General features: G+C 41.2%; 1 protein-coding gene across 1 annotated transcript in view; it reads right to left on the bottom strand.

The window, feature by feature from the left end:
* Positions 1-19,130, bottom strand: part of TDRD5 (tudor domain containing 5) — a 2,447,201-nt gene that overhangs the window by 101,588 nt on the left and 2,326,483 nt on the right. Inside the window, exon 9 of the mRNA XM_044085919.1 lies at positions 16,842-17,068. Coding sequence (XP_043941854.1) covers positions 16,842-17,068 — 227 coding nt within the window. The remainder of the gene's footprint in view (positions 1-16,841; positions 17,069-19,130) is intronic.

Here is a 19,130-nt window from a genome sequence, read left to right as displayed (position 1 = left end):
GCTATACTCTGACTGAGGCAAAGTCAAAGCTCTTTAAGACAATGACAATCAATTCATCAGTAATTCTCTTTACAGAATGAGACACACAAATATCTTTTCTTTCTGCTTTAGCCCACACAACAGGAATTTGGAAATAAAATTAAACTAAATAAATGTTGTTAAAAAATAAATAAGCAAACAAATACATAAAAGATGAACAGCCAGACTACGTGGTGCAAAGGGATAAAACCCTTACTGCTCCCCAGCTGACCTGTGTTCGAGTAGCATCATGGTTGCTGGAGTAACTGGAGAAAGGTGAGGATGAGAGTGAGTGGGGGGGGGGAGGGAGATTGACTAGCCTTGCTGCACCAACAGCAGTATTAATACATGGTCGATCTCTGTGGCAAAATATATACATCTTGGTTGGGAGGCTATGCATGAGAGGAAGTACACATGTATGTCTCACAGGCAGCAATTACAGACGGGATTAGCACACACTGTCTGGCAGCATCCTCGATCTGTCCACTGGCTCTGGACGTGGATCAGGTTGAACCTAGGGGAGGCTAAAGTGGGTCCAGTAGATCCAGTGAACAAAGAGAGGAGCTGGCAACTAGCTGATTGACAGCTGCAGAGAAAGGGAACAAAAAAAGAAAGCTGGACTCTCATACATACATGCAAACAGGTGTGTGTGTGTGTGTGTGTGTGTGTGTGTGTGTGCATATATATATATATATATATATATATATATATATATATATATATATATATATATATATATATGTATTACACACACACATACATATATATATATATATATATTATACACACACACACACATATACATGTATGTATGTGTGTGTGTGTGTGTGTGTGTGTGTGTGTGTGTATATATATATATATATATATATATATATATATATATATATATATATATATATATATATGGGTTACCTTCATTTGATCAAAATTTCATTTGACTGACTAGTACTTCAGTACACTAAGGCAAGTAACAGGGATTTGTCCCTTTCCCCAATACAGTGCAACCTCGGAGTTGGTATATATACAGTTAGGGGGTGTGTGGGGGGCAAAGCCCCCTCCTATTTTGGTTTAAATTCTGTACTTTTTGTGTTATTTTCTTCTTTTAAACGAAACTTGGTGGGGGGGGGGGCTTTGCACCCCACACACCCCTAACTATATATACCAACTCCAGGGTCGCACTACACTGGGGAAGGGGACAAATCCCTGTTATTTGCCTTAAAGTGTACTGAAATACTAGTCAGTCAAATGAGCTGTTGATCAAATGGGTTTCAGTCAAATGAAATTTCGATCAAATGAAGGTAACTCATATATATATATATATGTATATATATATATATATATATATATATATATATAAAGATTATCCATATACAGGAAAAAAAAAAAAAAAATATATATATATATATATATATATATATATATACCAAAACTCATATGGTTGACAATTTAGTTTATTGAACCATTATGAGTGAGATTGTGGTACAGTGGGAATTGGGGAATCTGCCCTTTTCCTAGCTGTACCGCAGCCTCAAAGTTGGTATATATAATTAGCAGGGAGTGTGAGGGGGTGCAGCAACCCATGTAGGGGGTGCAAGAGTGCTTGCCCCCTGCAAAAACACTTTGTGTTGTCTGCATGTGTCGTTTGGCTTCTTTTGATTGAGAGATGAACTAAACCGTTGACCATGTGGTCTTGACCATATGGATTTTGACAATCAAATGAACTAGATCCATGTGTGTGCGTGTGTCTATATATTTTATATTGTGACACTGCCAGCCCAGCTATCTGGAATTTTATAAATAATCATATGTCATTTGTGAATATTAATGTGACTCATATGTTTGTCTTACAAACGTAATGAAACTCTATGTTATGTGTATATTAAACTACTGGTGAAGAAGTGTGTGTAAAGTACTGAGCTAAAATGTAACCATAGTGTACCCTACTGGAAAAGAACAGAAATGTATACCTGTGCTAATAGTAGAAGCTGAAACATACAGAGTTAACTTCCAAAACTTCAAGAAAATAAGTTGAAAAGTAATTTGTTTTACGATTGTGTTATCGCAGTTTCAGTAAGAAAACAGGATGTCTAGAGCTAGAGGTTTTTCTATTTTCTTGAAACAGAAATAATTACTAGGTTTCAAATGTAAAAGTGTTTAATTGTTTTACGAATTCCAGTTCTGTGCAACCATCTGAGAGATATGTACTTCTCATACAGAGATGCTAAAATGTTAAGTTTCTGTTAGTCTGGGAACCGAAGGCAGGTGACAAAGAGTAATGTCATCTGAGCTGACCCAGTAATAATGTTTGATAGTAATTTTAGAACTCCATCAGAGACAGACTTTGCATTTTGTATCTTGTCTTGGACCTAGAATCATTGACTCAGCACTTCTGTCTGCATTTTGCTAATAGTAAATAAGTCTAGGGTACAGTAATTTCTTTTAGATATAATTAGGAATATAGTAAAGATTAGTTTAGATGTTTTCTGTAGTTATTTAAGCCTGTCCTGCAATGCTGTTTTAAAATATTTCCTGTGATTCTGAACTCTGTAGTTACTGTGTTGTCTGAGTATTGTCTTGTTTTATTATTTATTATTAAATATATTTAAACTTATCTTTGTGGCTGATATTAGTGTGACGCATTTAAGCTCTCAGGGTACTTGCACATGTATTTGGTGACAATGTACAGGCCACTCCTAAATAGCCTTGCTCTTGGTCATGCTTACCATTTGGATAATAGTAACATTCCACAGTAGGATTGGTCACCCTTTGTAAGGGCCTTACGTAGCTGATAAAGAGGGGTTGGTGGCAGTGATAACTACCTTATAGTCTGGGCAGAAAGGGGCAGAGCTAGTAAACCTGCGCCAGCCTTCCTCAGGAGTGTCTGTGTGTTTAAATATAAATCAAATCTCAAAGTGTGTGTATGTGTGTGTGTGTGTGTGTGTGTGTGTGTGTGTGTGTGTGTGTGTGTGTGTGCGCTACTTGGGCATGGACACAAAGCACTAGTTGGACAGAGAGGGTGCTGGAGGTTTTGGCTTGACCACTCCGCTGAGATCTTAACCATATAGCTGTGCCAGTGGGGAGTCTTATTGGGGATCTGGAGAAAAAGGCAGAAACCAGTCCAGACTGACTGTGATCCATGTGTGCTCTTAAGGGAAATTGTACTTTACTGTGTGTGTACTTGTCATTCTCCCAATGTGTACAGCCCTCACTGGTGCTAGTGGTGAGGATTGAGGCTCTTTGATTACTGAGCCAGTGCAGGGGTGTCACACACACACACACACACACACACACACACATATATATATATATATATATATATACATGGATGTACTTCAAAACATCAAAGTACACAAATCATGAATGGCTAAACATCAATCCCAAAACATCGAAAGCCAAAACACTGAAAAACACCCCAAAACTCACTTTTTTGCAACGGGATAAGCATACCTGCATCCCCAACACACACTAATTATATATACCAACTCCAAGATCGCTCCACAGTGGGGAAAGTGCAAATTCACAGATCCCCACTGTTCACAATCTTGCACAGACGTAATGCCAGCAGAAGAAATCACATAAGTTTTGATCACTTTTGCCAGCATAAAATGTGTTCAATATTATGAATGCTCAATTACACAGTGTTTCTATATGCACATACACACACAAGTGTGTGTGTGTGTGTGTGTGTGTGTGTGTGTGTGTGTGTGTGTCCATGCACAGGCTTTTGAGTACATATATATGACACCACTATCCATAAATGCACTGCAGGGTTACTTATATTATTTAGCACAATGCAGCAATGTGCTGACCTAATTATGAATGATGTTACCAACACTGAGGCGGAAGATGTAGCCAACCTACTGACTGATAAATTAAACTGTAACTTTACCCCTCTCTCCCCTTCATCTGTCCCTTGAGATATACCTGAAACTGGCTAACCTCCAGCTATCACACATCAAGTTGTAAAAGTGCTATCAAAAGTTACTTATATTATTTAGCGGTTTCAAATGTAAAAAAAAAACTACAGCTAAAAATCCAAAGCTTACTACATTTAAAAAAGAACAGCAGGCTCAAATAACATTCCTAATATTTCCAAATGTTGTAAGTCAGAAAACAAACTAAACAAGAAACACCACTCCCTACAAGCCGTTCTCACCCTGGAAGGCACTGATGTCTGTGTGGTGACAGAGACATGGTTTAAAATAGCAGAGAGCACTCTGGTTATACAGGATCACAACGCTTTCTACAAATTTAGACTAGCTACCACGCAGGAGTGGAAAATGGGAGAGGTGTATCAGTCCATATTCATAAGAGACTCACAATCAAGGCTAGTAAAGCAGCATGATGCACTAAATTTTCTTCATGTCCAAACAGCCATCAGAAAGGTCCCATACCATATATTAGCTAGCTATAGAACTCCCTCTATGACAAAAGAAAGCCATAGCACCTATCTACTGGAACTAGAATCACTTGGCATTAAACCAAATACCATTTTCCTATGTGATCTAAACTATCCAAGTATAGAATGAGAAACATATGCTGCCTCTAGTACACAAGCACAGCGATTCCTGGACATCGTCAATCGAAATGCCCCAGAACAATTTGTCAATCCAAATGCCCCAGAACAATTTGTCAATCCAAATGACCCAGAACAATTAGTCAGAGTACCCACTTGGGGGAATACCATCTTGTCCTTAACTAATATGAGAACATCTTGCATCCCCTGTTGCACATCTTCATCACTTGTTAGGTCTGACTATAAAGCAGTTGCCTTCAAAATAAAACTCAAACCAGAGATTCTTTCCACTCAAGGTACCTTTAGAAATTTCTACTCCTAACTGATACATTAGCAAACTTTAAATCTCAGTGAACGTTGAATTCTACAACTGCGCTATCTTCCCTGTAACAACGTTAAACACAGAGGGAACGCAGTGCAGTCTCTGAATGACAGGCTTTTATTGTAAAATTAATCCAGACAGAAAAAAATAGAAGTTATGTTCTTACCATAACGTTCCATGTTAGTTGTCTTCTTCTCGCCTTCTTCTTGCTGGATGGGTTCGGAGCCGACCTCGGCTCTGACTCGGCCACTCTAAAAGCTCGAGAGTTGGTTCCACCGGCTCGAGGCTCCCCTTATATCCCACAATGCTAGGCGAGAGTTACCTCAGATCTCGTTTGTAAGCTAACCCCAGCTTATAATAGTAACAGAAAAACTGTAAAACAGAGTCCACCTCTAACAACAGGAAGAAAGAAGGGTGACCTACATCCTGAACCAGGAAATATGCATAATAGCATATGTCTAAGAAAGAGGTGGTAGAAAGAGAGGTCACAATCACAACTCCTCTAGGTCTGTCCAGGCCAGGGGGAAGGAGGGTGGGACGCAAGAAGAAGGCGAGAAGAAGACAACTAACATGGAACGTTATGGTAAGAACATAACTTCTATATGTTAAGTTGTCTATCTCGCCTTCATTCTTGCTGGATGGGACCGCGTCCCTAGCACCTTGTCCCGGGTGGCCTAACGGAACAGACTCCTGAGAACAGTGGAACCAAAGTTAGCTCTATGCCTAGAAGCTAAATCCAACTTATAATGAGAAATGAAAGTGTGAGGAGTAGCCCAAGTAGCCGCTGCACAAATGGTGTCGATAGGCAGTCTGTCTTGGAAGGCTATAGAAGTAGCCAAAGCTCTGGTGGAATGAGCCTTAGGTTTATCAGGCAGCTTTTGATGTCTAATTTCATATACAAGGGAAATCAAAGATGTTAGCCATCTGGATAATGATACCTTTGAAACTGAAAGTCCCTTTCTGCTCTCCGCATAGGAGACAAACAGCTGATCAGATTTTCTGAACTGTTTAGTTCTATCCAAGTAGTACCTCAATTGACGGTGAACATCCAGGCAGTGTAATTTTTGTTCAGACCTATTGGAGTATTCTGGAAAAAAGACAGGTAGATCAATGGTTTGATTTAGATTTGACGTCGAGACCACTTTAGGCAAAAAGGACGGGTTAGTTCGTAAGGATACTCTGTCCTTATGAAACAAAAGATAAGGAGGACGACAGCTGAGTGCTTGAAGCTCAAACTCTTCTAGCTGATGTAATAGCTACCAGAAAAAGAGTTTTCCATGATAATAATTTTAAAGAACAGGAGACTGCAGGTAAGAATCAAAGAAGCAAGAACTAAATTTAGGTCCCAAGGAGAAGGAGGATTTCTTATAGGAGGTCTGAGAAGAAAAACTCCTTTCAAAAAGGCTTTGCAGAGCTTGTGGGACATTAGGGCAGATTCAGAAATACCCACATGAAAGTTAGAAATAGCTGCCAATTGAACTTTAAGTGTAGAGGGAGATGAACCTGCATGGAAGAGTTCAGCTAGAAAATCAAGGACTAGTTGGATGGAAGCAGTGAAAGGATCTATGTCCTTTCCTTGAGCCCAATATGTGAAGCGTTTCCACTTACTCAAATAAATCTTTTGAGTGGAAGATTTATGGGAAGCTATCAAAATATCTCTAACAGAGTGAGATAATCGAGGAAGCCTGGCTAAGGTTGGAACTGGAGGAACCAAGCAGTGAGGTTCAGAGAGGGGAGGGAGCGATGAAACTGACCCGACTGATGGATCAAAAGATCTGGAACTAGGTCCAGATTCCACGGTTGCTCCAAGAGAAAACGATGTAGAAAGGGGAACCACACTTGTCGAGGCCAGTAAGGAGCAATGAGGATCAATGAGGCCTTCTGAGCGATAGCTTCCTGTATTACTTGAGAGATCAGTGGGAAAGGAGGAAATGCATACAGAAGTCCCCGGGGCCAAACTTGGACTAGAGCGTCTCTGCTGGGTTGGCCTGGTAAAGGGAATAGAGTGAAATATTCTCTGCACTTGCTGTTTTGGGGAGTAGCAAAAAGATCGCAGCAAGGCTGACCCCACTTGAGAAAAATTTCTCTCACTACAGAGTCTTTCAGAGACCACTCGTGAGGCATGAGTATAGCTCTGCTCAACTTGTCCGCAATTTGATTGGACTTCCCGGGGATGTGCGTTGCTATTAGAAACCGCTGAGAAGAAATCGCCCATTGCCACAGTCTGAGTGCTTCTCGACACAGGGGGTATGATCTGGTTCCGCCTTGTTTGTTGATGTACCACACTACAGACATATTGTCTGTCTGGATTGCAATCGTTCCCAAGGGAAGAGAGTCTTGAAGGGCTTGCAACGCTAAAAGCACTGCTCTCATCTCCAGAACATTTATGTGCAAGTGGCATTCGTTTGGTTGCCATGTGCCCTGGACCGTCCTGCCCTGATAATGCCCCCCCCACCCGATCAGGGAGGCATCCGTTGTCAGAGTAGCAACCGGAGGAGGTGGAACAAAGGGTCTTCCCGACTAGAGCTGAGGAAGACATCCACCACATGAGATTTTTGCACGCTTGCGTGATCATAATGGTGTGAGACATTGGAAGTTGCTGGTATGACCATTGAGTAAAGAGCATCCATTGAAGGATCCGCATGTGGTATCTGGCTAATGGAAGCAGAGGTATGGCGCTGCCATAATTCCCAACACCTTCAGAACTAACCTGGCTTTGATTCTGTTGTTGTTGAAAAGGAGTGATACCAATTTGTGAATGTCTGTTATTCTCTGATGTGTTAGTCTTGCAGACATGTTTATTGTATCTAGATTTGCCTATGTAGGTAATAGTACGACAAGGCGACAAAACAGACTTTTTGCAATTTATTGAAATACCCAGCTTTTGACAAACGCGAAAAGTGTAATCTCTGGCCATCAGAAGGAGATGCTTGGTGGGAGCTGTGAGGAGCCAGTCGTCCAAATAAGGAAACACCTGGAATCCTTGTCGTCTCAGGTGAGAAGCTACCACTGCCATGCATTTGGTAAACACCGGGGCAGTGGTGAGACCAAAGGGCAGGGCCCTGAACTGAAAATGACTGGTTCCCAGCCTGAAGCGGAGGAATCTTCTGGAGCGTCTGTTCATCTTTATGTGATAGTACGCATCCCGAAGGTCTATAGAGCACATCCAGTTTCCTTTGCCCAAAAGGGAAGGATGGATTGCAGCGTGACCATCCAAAATCTTGTTTTCTTGACTGATCTGTTCAAGATACTGAGATCCAAAATTGGTCTCCAGTCCCTGTTTTCTTTGGAACTAAAAGAACCTTGAGTAGATTCCGGATCCTTGCTGGTCTGCTGGAACTGGCTGAATTGCTCTTTTGCAAGCAGTTTTGAAATCTCCAAAACTGCTAGATCCCTTTGAGCGGGTGGAACATCTGGAAGGGATTTTTGACTGATTTGGAAAGCGAAGAAAGGGGATAGAATAGCCTTCGGAAATGATGGACTGTACCCATTTGTCTTGAGTCAGGGATAGCCAGGCTTCTGGGTACAGTGACAATCTTCCCCCGACTGCCTCCGAAGATGGGCAGTCGGGCAACACCTCAGGGATGCTGAAAGGGCTTGTCAGGGAAGGCTTCCCGATTGCCCTGGTTCTGCGGACCCCCCCCTGCCCCTAGGGCGACGTCTACCATTGTTATTCCCGCCTCTGCCTCTGGCGGGAAAACGACTCTGTGCGTCAGGCGAAGTCCCTTGAGATTGTTTACGGAACCACATCTTTCCACCTTTCTGGCCTTTGGGGTAAGGCCTGGAAGGAGTAGAAAAACGGACTCCGACGGCAGAAAGGGTCTTGCCATCAGTCTCGCACCTAGTCAAGGTTTCTTTCACTTGAGGACCAAAGAGGGATGATCCATCAAATGGGGAGTTCGTGAAAGACGTCTTGAAGGGGTCCGCGAAATTGCATAGCCGCATCCAGGCATGCATACGTAAGGCCACACCTGTCCCTGCGGCTCTGCTCGCTCCATCAGCCGCGTAAGAAAGAAGGCGCATGGAGGAGTTGGTTATGGAGTTAAGGGTAGCCAGCTGCGTGTTCATCTTATCTTGGAAACCCGCAGCTGTAGGGTCCTTTAACATTTCACTCGCTTCCTTGATCAAGTCCCTTTGAAGACGAGTAAAATGGCACAGGTAGTTCAGCGAACACATGGTAAAAGTCGCTGACGAGAACATCCGCTTCCCGTACCTGTCCATGGACCTAGATTCCTTGTTAGGTGGATGGACAGGTACTGAAGGATCAGCTAGCTCCTTCTTAGTGGCAGCAGCTACCACCATAGCATCCACAGAAACTCCTTTTGTTAAAAACTGTTTGTCTGCTGGAGCTGTTATGAACTTGGAGGGTCTCCTGGGAGTGGGGTCCACTGAATCAGGAGCCGTCCATGCCTTCTTAGCAACCACCTGCATGAGGGGGTCGAAGGGGGGGGACACCCAGGAGGTGGAAGGAAGAGAGCCAAACGCCTCAAGATACACAGATTCGTCCTCCGAAGGGTTGAGGGCTGGCCAATTTCCCCTCTGTTTCAGGATCTCCAGAACGTCTGCAAATGAGACATCTTCAGAAGGGGAACGGGGGGAACCCTCAGAATCATCCAAATCTGTGTCTGATGTGATGGACTCAGGTGAGTCAATGTGTTTCCTCTTACACTTCCTCTTCCGAGGGGGCTCTTCTGCCAAATCAGGAGAGGCCTGGGAAGAGGATGAAATCCCCACAGGGGGTTCCTGAGGAGCTGGCTCTCTGCGGTCCAGGATGAGGGAGTGAGTCGACTTAGCCTGAGGCACCGTAGAGGGAGGGGTGGACGGAGCCGACTGTGGAGTAGAGCCAGGCTCTAACACACTCCGCATGACCTCGAATGCACCCCTGTCAGGCAGAGCCAGAGGTCCCCGCTCCGAGAAGCTAAGAACCCCCCTCGGCACCGACAGTGATGGCTCCGAGGCCGATGTCGGAGACGAACTCACCAGCGCCGAAGCACCGAGAGGGAGAGGGGGGTCGGACAAGGGTCCGATGCCACTCACCCCCTCGGAGCCGACGAGGGAAGTCCGGCGCCGAGATTCTTCCAAGGAAGAAGACGGAGCCGAAGACAATTGTATCGGCTCCGACGCTATCACAGACTCGGTTCCGACGCGACCCGGCTCCGAGCTCAAGAGAGTCGAAGGAGGAATATGTTGCTGGACCGGGGCAGGCATCGACTGATGAGTCGGGCTCTGAAGCATCTGGGCCAGTGCCTCGGACTTAAGAAGTCGACTCACTACCCTCTGAAGGTCATGATCCGACAGCCTCGATGACCTAGAGGAGTGAGATCTTTGGCTCCGTTCAGACAGCAGGGGAGATCCTGGAGCCGAATGAACGGAGCCAAGAGATGGTGACCTGGACCTCTTCCTAGTTGTCGGCTCCGAAGGTCTGATCGGAGCCGACACGGGAACTCTATTACCTCGGCTCCGGCCGAGCCGGGGGGAGCCACAGAAACTGTGGACTGAGACTTATCGGCTCCAGCCGGAGCCGATAAAGGCAGAGGTTGAGAAACCTTAGGTCTCGGCTCAGTAGTCGGAGCCGAAGACCTAGATGCCTTAGAGGGCTTCCCTGTTGAAACAGATAGGGAATCCTCTGGCTTGAGTAAGCCTCTTAGTATCAATTTATTTTTTCTTTCCTGCAGGACCCTGGGGCTGAAGCCATGGCACACAGCACAGGAGTCCTGCAGGTGCAAAGGCCCCAGACAGTAGACACAAGAAGTGTGAGCGTCTGTCAGAGACATTTTCTGACATCACGCATCACACTTCTTGAATCCGGAGACCTTTGCTTCTTTAGACATTTTTGAACAGGTGTAAACAAACACACCAATTACACCCTGACAAGTTAAATTATAATAAAAATCACTAACTAGGATTTTTAAAATAAAATAATACACACACACTCCACTAGGGAAGAGAAAAGGCCTGTAGGCCCGAGGGAAGAACCTAAGGTTCTTAAGGGAAAAAAAAAACGGAAATTTTTTGGAAGGGGATAAAAATTTCTCTAAACTAAAGGAAATAAGTAAATATATTAAAATTAAAGGGGTTTTGAAAGACTAAATTACACAAGAAAAAGTCACTTACCAAGAACCGGTAGAAAACCAACCTCGAAGCTGTAGCGGCAAACGAGATCTGAGGTAACTCTCGCCTAGCATTGTGGGATATAAGGGGAGCCTCGAGCCGGTGGAACCAACTCTCGAGCTTTTAGAGTGGCCGAGTCGGAGCCGAGGTCGGCTCCGAACCCATCCAGCAAGAATGAAGGCGAGATAGACAACTTAACATACACTTGTTTAACTGAGTGAGCATAAAGAGTTAAGCGCTTTCACCTACTGAATGTAGGCTTCCTCAGAACTGTGCTCTTACATTTGCAATGTGTTTAACTAACTTATTTGGCGCCATTTTCTACAAGCAGCCCTTAAAGTTACATTACTCATTTAAAAATGTATTGCTCATTTAAAAAGTTAAAAAACAGAAAAAATCACAATCTTCATTGTAAAATACATCAAACTGAATGCTGTACATATTCTATATAAAATAAATTGTGTTTAAAAATACAAGTGCAAAATCACAAAGTTTATGTATGATCATTTCTTATAACAACAGTATTAACCCTTCATTTAATTCTTGCATCTAGTATTCACTAATCATATTACAGGTGATCGTGTTTTTGTATATTTGTATGTTTATATATATTATGATATTTGTGTATATTATAAAGTTGTTACATTTTCCTAACTAATAACTATTAACATAATTTTATCTTCTGGATGCTCTATGAATTAATATGGGTTTTAAAGATGTATTATCGTTCAACCCCGGTGCGGTTGATGCATCCGTATACAATTGCCACCACACCTCCTTATAACTTAACATTTCCTTCATACAGCCTCCTCTAGGATTATGTCTAATCTGTTCCAATATTGCAAATTTGAATTTATGTTCCTCACCATATTTTTCTATGTGTCTATATAAGGCGTTGTTTTTGTCCTTTTTTCTTACACTGTACATATGATCGTAAATTCTCCTTTTGAAAGCTCTCTCTGTTTTTCCTATATAGTATCCACTACATACTGTACACTTAGCCATATATATAACAAAACTGGTGCTACAATTCCCCTTCCTAAACTTGATTTTACTTTCGTTGATGTTTTCCAATACTAGTTCCCGGGTCTCCATAATGTCCCCACACTGGTTGCAATGGCCACATTTAATTGGTGCATTTACCCCATTGTCCCTAGTCTGATTCTGAACTCCTGTTGTTCCTTTTTCCAGTAACTTCTTTAAATTGTATCCCATTTTGTATACAAATAGTGGTTTCTCTCCTACACATTTAACTAAACTGTCGTCCACTATGAATATTTTCCAAAATGATTCCATAATATTCTTAATCTGATATACATAGGGTGTGTATTCCAAGATACAAGCACGTTGGTATCTAACTGTGCTATTAACTGTGTGAGATCCAATGATTTGCTCTTTACTTCCTAACAATGGGGTGTATTTCTTTCCCCATTGTTCAATGACATATTGCTTCACATTCCTCATCATCAATACATCATATTTCCTTTCTTCGAATAATTTTGTAACATAATCCATTTCCTTTTTCATTTCAAGGACAAAGTAATAGTAGAAAATAAATTTATTTAAAAGTACTTTTGTTCCACCTATGAACCCAAAAGTAGAAATGTTTGAAAGACATGTGACAAGCGAAGTTTATAAATTGAAGAACAAAACTAGAATGAAGGTCAAAAAAGACAACTTGACATTGAAGGAGAGAGAAACACTTACAAAATTTAGGGGAGACAAAGGTATATATAGGGTGTGTATCTTGGCATACACACCCTATGTATATCAGATTAAGAATATTATGGAATCATTTTGGAAAATATTCATAGTGGACGACAGTTTAGTTAAATGTGTAGGAGAGAAACCACTATTTGTATACAAAATGGGATACAATTTAAAGAAGTTACTGGAAAAACTAACAACAGGAGTTCAGAATCAGAAAAGGGACAATGGGGTAAATGCAACAACTAAATGTGGCCATTGCAACCAGTGTGGGGACATTATGGAGACCCAGGAACTAGTATTGGAAAACATCAACGAAAGTAAAATCAAGTTTAGGAAGGGGAATTGTAGCACCAGTTTTGTTATATATATGGCTAAGTGTACAGTATGTAGTGGACACTATATAGGAAAAACAGAGAGAGCTTTCAAAAGGAGAATTTACGATCATATGTACAGTGTAAGAAAAAAGGACAAAAACAACGCCTTATATAGACACATAGAAAAATATGGTGAGGAACATAAATTCAAATTTGCAATATTGGAACAGATTAGACATAATCCTAGAGGAGGCTGTATGAAGGAAATGTTAAGTTATAAGGAGGTGTGGTGGCAATTGTATACGGATGCATCAACCGCACCGGGGTTGAACGATAATACATCTTTAAAACCCATATTAATTCATAGAGCATCCAGAAGATAAAATTATGTTAATAGTTATTAGTTAGGAAAATGTAACAACTTTATAATATACACAAATATCATAATATATATAAACATACAAATATACAAAAACACGATCACCTGTAATATGATTAGTGAATACTAGATGCAAGAATTAAATGAAGGGTTAATACTGTTGTTATAAGAAATGATCATACATAAACTTTGTGATTTTGCACTTGTATTTTTAAACACAATTTATTTTATATAGAATATGTACAGCATTCAGTTTGATGTATTTTACAATGAAGATTGCGATTTTTTCTGTTTTTTAACTTTTTAAATGAGCAATACATTTTTAAATGAGTAATGTAACTTTAAGGGCTGCTTGTAGAAAATGGCGCCAAATAAGTTATTTAAACACATTGCAAATGTAAGAGCACAGTTCTGAGGAAGCCTACATTCAGTAGGTGAATGCGCTTAACTCTTTATGCTCACTCAGTTAAACAAGTGCTTTTTTCTGTCTGGATTAATTTTACAATAAAAGCCTGTCATTCAGAGACTGCACTGCGTTCCCTCTGTGTTTAACGTTGTTACAGGGAAAACTTTAAATCTCCACCAAACCTAGTTAACTACACTTAATGAGAAGAAATGGACACCACCACACTATACCAGCATGAAGACAACTGCAGAGATGTAGCAGTACCCTGTACAAACAAGAACAGGGCAAACCGCAGAAACAAACCCACACGGTAGAACCATAACAGCAACAGGTTTTGTAATATAAGAAAAATAATTTTGACCAAAAGTATGAAGACTGTTGTTGTGTCTTTCGGCTTTTCCCGGTTAGGGGTCGCCACAGCTGAACTCCGGTCTGCTAATGATTGGCAGTAGATTTTTACGTGCCGAGCTGCCAGCTCTGACGCACAACCTTCAACGAAGGTACGCCCATTCATGCATGTCTCCACGCAGAAGACGCTCTGAGAATCGAACCAGACAGCGTCTTACTGTGAGGCGACAACGCTACCGCAGCACCACTACCGCGGATGTTATAACCTAGTCATTGAAATAAACAAATAATTCTGCAGCCTAATGAAATCCACCAAAACCAAGTTTGCCCAAGCCAAAAACAATAACAAGGCATTTTTTAGTTATGTTCGTACTCTCAAAAGCACAATGCAGCAATGTGCTGACCTGATTATGAACAATGTTACCAACACTGAGGCGGAAGATGTAGCCAACCTACTGACTGATAAATTAAGCTGGAACTTTACCCCCTCTCCCCTTCATCTGTCCTTTGAGATATACCTGAAACTGGCTAACCTCCAGCTATCACACATCAAGTTGTAAAAGTGATATCAAAAGTTTAAAATAATGCATCAATGGGTCCTGACAATATTCCTGGATGCACCTTATATAGCATGAAGCACAATTTAGCCCACCTCTAGCAACACTGTTCAATCTCTCCCTCCAATACAGGTTTTGCACCAAGCAAATGGAGAACAGCTACAGTCATTCCACTGCATAAGGAAGGCCATTTCACAGACCTAGGCAATTACAGACCCAGAAGTCTGATCAACCTCATATGCAAAGCCACAGAAAGACTTATCCTGGAATTAATCAATCAGGACATAGGGGCCCTCCAAACACTAAAATTGTCTCAGTTTGGATTCGTCAAAGGCAGGCCATGTTTACTCAACCTGGAGGATCTTTTTGAAAAGATCATCAAAGCAATGGATGAAGGGAAAACAATACAAACTGGGCAAAGCTTTTGACACAATTCCCAACTAGAGCATAGTAGAAAAACTAAATAAACTGTGAATAAACCCTTATTGTCATCCACCGGATTGTCAACTGGCTTACAGATAGGATGCAGATAATCAAAGTAGGGGAAGCTACCTCCACAAACAAACTCGTCACCAGTGGATTCCTCCATGGTTCTGTGCTGGGACCTCTCATGTTTGGCATCTACTTTTCTGAAGTAAAAACCAATATCAAAAGGCTCTGGCTGACTAAGTTTGCAGATGACTGCAAGCTAGGAGCAGTCACTTAATCTCCAAATGACTTAGCCATGTTGCAGGAAGGTTTGTTTCAAATAACTGGTGTCAAAATCATGGTCTGAAACTAAATGCCAACAAATGTATTACTGTATACTTTGGGAAGTCATCTATCCCATGGAATTACCACACTGACCATATGCCCCTAAGAGCTGACACAGTTGTTAGGAATTTGGGAACTTATGTGGACAGTGAGCTAACTTTTGACCAACATGTCCATTGTTATAAGAAAGTCCTCCTTTACAGCACAGCATATAAACAAAGGGACAGTGTCAAGATCCAAGGATGCCTCTGTCTCCCCCTCTACACTGCCATCATTAGACTAGTCATTAAATATAATGTACCTTTTGGCATGCATCTGTCCATATATATTCAATAACTTAACACCTACAGAGATACCTTACTAAAAGGATAAAAGGCCTAAACAACATATCCTATGTGGACCTACTCAAAGTATTATATTAGGCATCTTACAGACTGCTAAGTGGTAACCTGTGTCTGGCATACAAGGCATCCTCCAACCCATTATTGATGGATTTACTGAATATCAGCAAGTAAAATAGCCTCAGAAATACTCAGTCTGGGTACCTGAACCTCTTCTGCACCATCCAATTTGGATGGAGAGATATATTTTGCTGCTGTGGAATAGACTCCCCATCCACATAAAACAAAGTTCATCCCTGTCCATTTTCAACTGCAACTTAGTTCTATGGACATTTACCCCAGGACTGCCCCTGCACTATTAAACCAACAACATTTGCTATTCCCCAAAGAACTTAATTAATTGAAAATTCAAAAGTCTATAAACTTCGTTTAGTAAACCAAACAAAAAGGAACCTTATCTGAGATGAAGTTGGTTGAAGCCAGCTCACCTCTACAACACATTAGATAATGTGGTTAGGTTTCAGTACAGTTAGGTGCACAGACTCACCAGTGTACTGCTGTACAAGGCTGGAAATGTTAGAAGACTGATGCCTGTAAAGCAGCTATGGATGCAAGTGTCCTAAAACTAAAATTCAGAGAACTGATTAAGTTCAATCATTACTGCAAAAAGCATTTCTTAAAATGACAAACTCAAAATAGCCTGTATAACTATTGCTGAATTCAAGAGGAAGGTACCCTGTGGGACAGGATTTCTATTTAATGCAATTATAAGTCAATTAGTCTGAGCCACAGATGTTTGTATGTATTCCATCTTTCTTCCTTTCATGGAAACTACATGAATTTGAGTCAGGCCAAAAGCAATATCAAATATTAGATATAATATAAATATATGGTCAGAAATGCTGTATAAAATAAAAAAAATCATAGCTGCTGGTGCAATTCAGTATGCTACATCAGAGTACAAGAACAATTTAAAAAATAATTACTTTTTGCAGTTCAATATGCAACTATGAATTTTATAGGTAACATTAAATCAGTTAGCCAAATAAAAAAAAGTTGTTCACACCTCATTTCAAACATCATATCGACCAGCCTATCAGATGTTTCCTTACTGCAAAGACGAATATAAAACTGGCTTGGTGAAGTAATGCTTTCAACATATACTGCAACCAATGTACACTCGTCCATCTCTGGCATGCTATGGAGGCAGCCATCTTCAATAGCATCTGGTGGGATCCAGTCGTCGCCATCTTCTTTAAAAGTAACCAGAGAAGGTTTGATGGTTTGAGGAATCTGTAGAAAAAGGTCCAAATGTATGATTTTTAGATAAACTGTTAAAAATGAATCACTTAAATAGATGTCTGTCACAAAAGCAATTTTTCAGTATCTCAAGAAAAACACACAGGTATGAGAATGTTTCATGGCTGGTAATAAGCACAGAACAACTCATTACACACCATGCCTGGTATGTGCAAAAAGCATGCCAAGCAGAAAGATGAGAAATCACATACTTTAACTTTATTTACAGTTTGCTAAGGAGGAGCATCACACAGATCAGACCCCATTAACACAAGTGTCTCAGAAAGGTTCCAATACAACACGGAATAATATAATCAATCGCAAAATGCATAAAAAAAAATCTACAGTCTGCAGCACGTCAATACATGATACTAAAACAGTCACATCAGAAACAGGTATACATCAATAATTGTCAGTAGGTAGAAGCAGTTGAGATGACAATGTTCAAGTACAGAATTTTGATAAGTTGTGTAATGCAATATAAATCATCAGTTTGTAGTAGAAAATACATATTAAGGTTTGAGCAGAACAACTGGACAAGTAGTGTAAGGTAGAAAAATTGTATCACGCACTTATAAATAAAAGCTAAGGAAATAGGTAGAAATAAATTTGCACATTCAAGAGATGCAGTATTTCTTAATAATTATGTTGTCTATTTAGATAAACTAAACAAACAATATGGTTTATACGTGCCTTGAAAATGCAAAACAGAGGCAAATATAATCAGTTGCAGATGTACTCAATAGCAAATATAACTATACAAGAAAGAAACTAATAACAGAATAGGACACTGGATGAACAAGTTTTCCTCCATAACTTTCTTCATTCGAGGACATATGAAAGGGAGACCTTTTCTCCTTCATCAAAGTTGGTATCAGTGGTGAGGGACTCTTTGGGTGAGTCCAGGTGTTTCCTTTTACACCATCTCTTCCAAGGAACTTCCTCTGTGGAGTGGTCCAAAGAAGTGTCAGAAGAGCTAGGGATCTTAGATTGGGTAGACTGGAAGCTCTGGACTGGATATCCCCTAGGCGTAGAATGGCGAGGACCACGTGACAAGGTCAGTTGGGTGGTCAGGGGTGGACCTGAAGGGGGGACCCACCTGATCTGTGGACACAGATTAGACCCCCTTCACCACCTCAAAAGCTGACCTCCCCGGGGAGGAGTAAACCAACTGAGCAGACAGTGAATGTCCCTGGCTTGCTGGCTCCCCCTTCCCCATAGACTGTCCGCTCAAGGAGGAAGCCAGAACCTAGCAAGCACCAAAGCTCCAAGAGGAAGAGAAAGCTGCAAAAATCCGAGTCAATCTAACCGCCCTCGACAGCGATCAGCAACCACGTCTGTTCGTGAAATCGGCAAACGAGATCTGAGGTGAGAGGGGACCAGAGCATTGTGGGTAGGGAACAGCTCAAGAGTTTGTAGGCTTCCGCAAGCTGTAGTAATGGCCCAAGTTGGATCAGAGTCTCATACGCTGAGGGTGAATGAAAACTGACAACATCGGATGCAAGGCTACTCATGAACAGCTATTTCAAGCACTTCCAAGATGGCTGCATACTGAGCAAAAGCTTATTTACTCCCAGTGTGAAAACAGAAACTCAGAAAACAGAGGCAGTGAATTTGCCTTTTTTGCAAATTTCAGTTACTGGCCAGTACGTGTACTGCATGGATGTCAGGAAAGAAAAAAATTCAAAGAACCTGAAAGAAAATCACCTACAAAAGCGGAGGAGAAAACACTGCCCTGGAAGAATCCTGCAGCTGAACACCGAAAAGAAGTGCAAGCTCCAGCTTTAGTGCAAGACACGACTTCCAGTAATCTAGAGGAAAAAAATAAGTAAAATGTGCTTACAGTGGATTAAAATGAATGAAACACTGACCGATACCAACTCAAATAACAAAAGTCTCGAAAAAATGGAAAAAGCTTTAAACAGATATTCAAATGAGCTGAAAAACTGCAAAAATTGGAGGACAAAATGAAGAAAAGCCTGACTAAATATGAGACTGCTCAAGAAGACATGTTTCAAGACTTCCAAGATGGCTGCACATTAAGTAACAACTTAAT

This window comes from Protopterus annectens, chromosome 10.part0, assembly GCF_019279795.1.
Source record: "Protopterus annectens isolate FY-2018-M chromosome 10.part0, PAN1.0, whole genome shotgun sequence".
Taxonomy (NCBI): Eukaryota; Metazoa; Chordata; order Ceratodontiformes; family Protopteridae; genus Protopterus; species Protopterus annectens.
The sequence above is the reverse complement of the archived record's forward strand: the minus strand, read 5'-3'. Positions and strand labels throughout refer to the sequence as shown.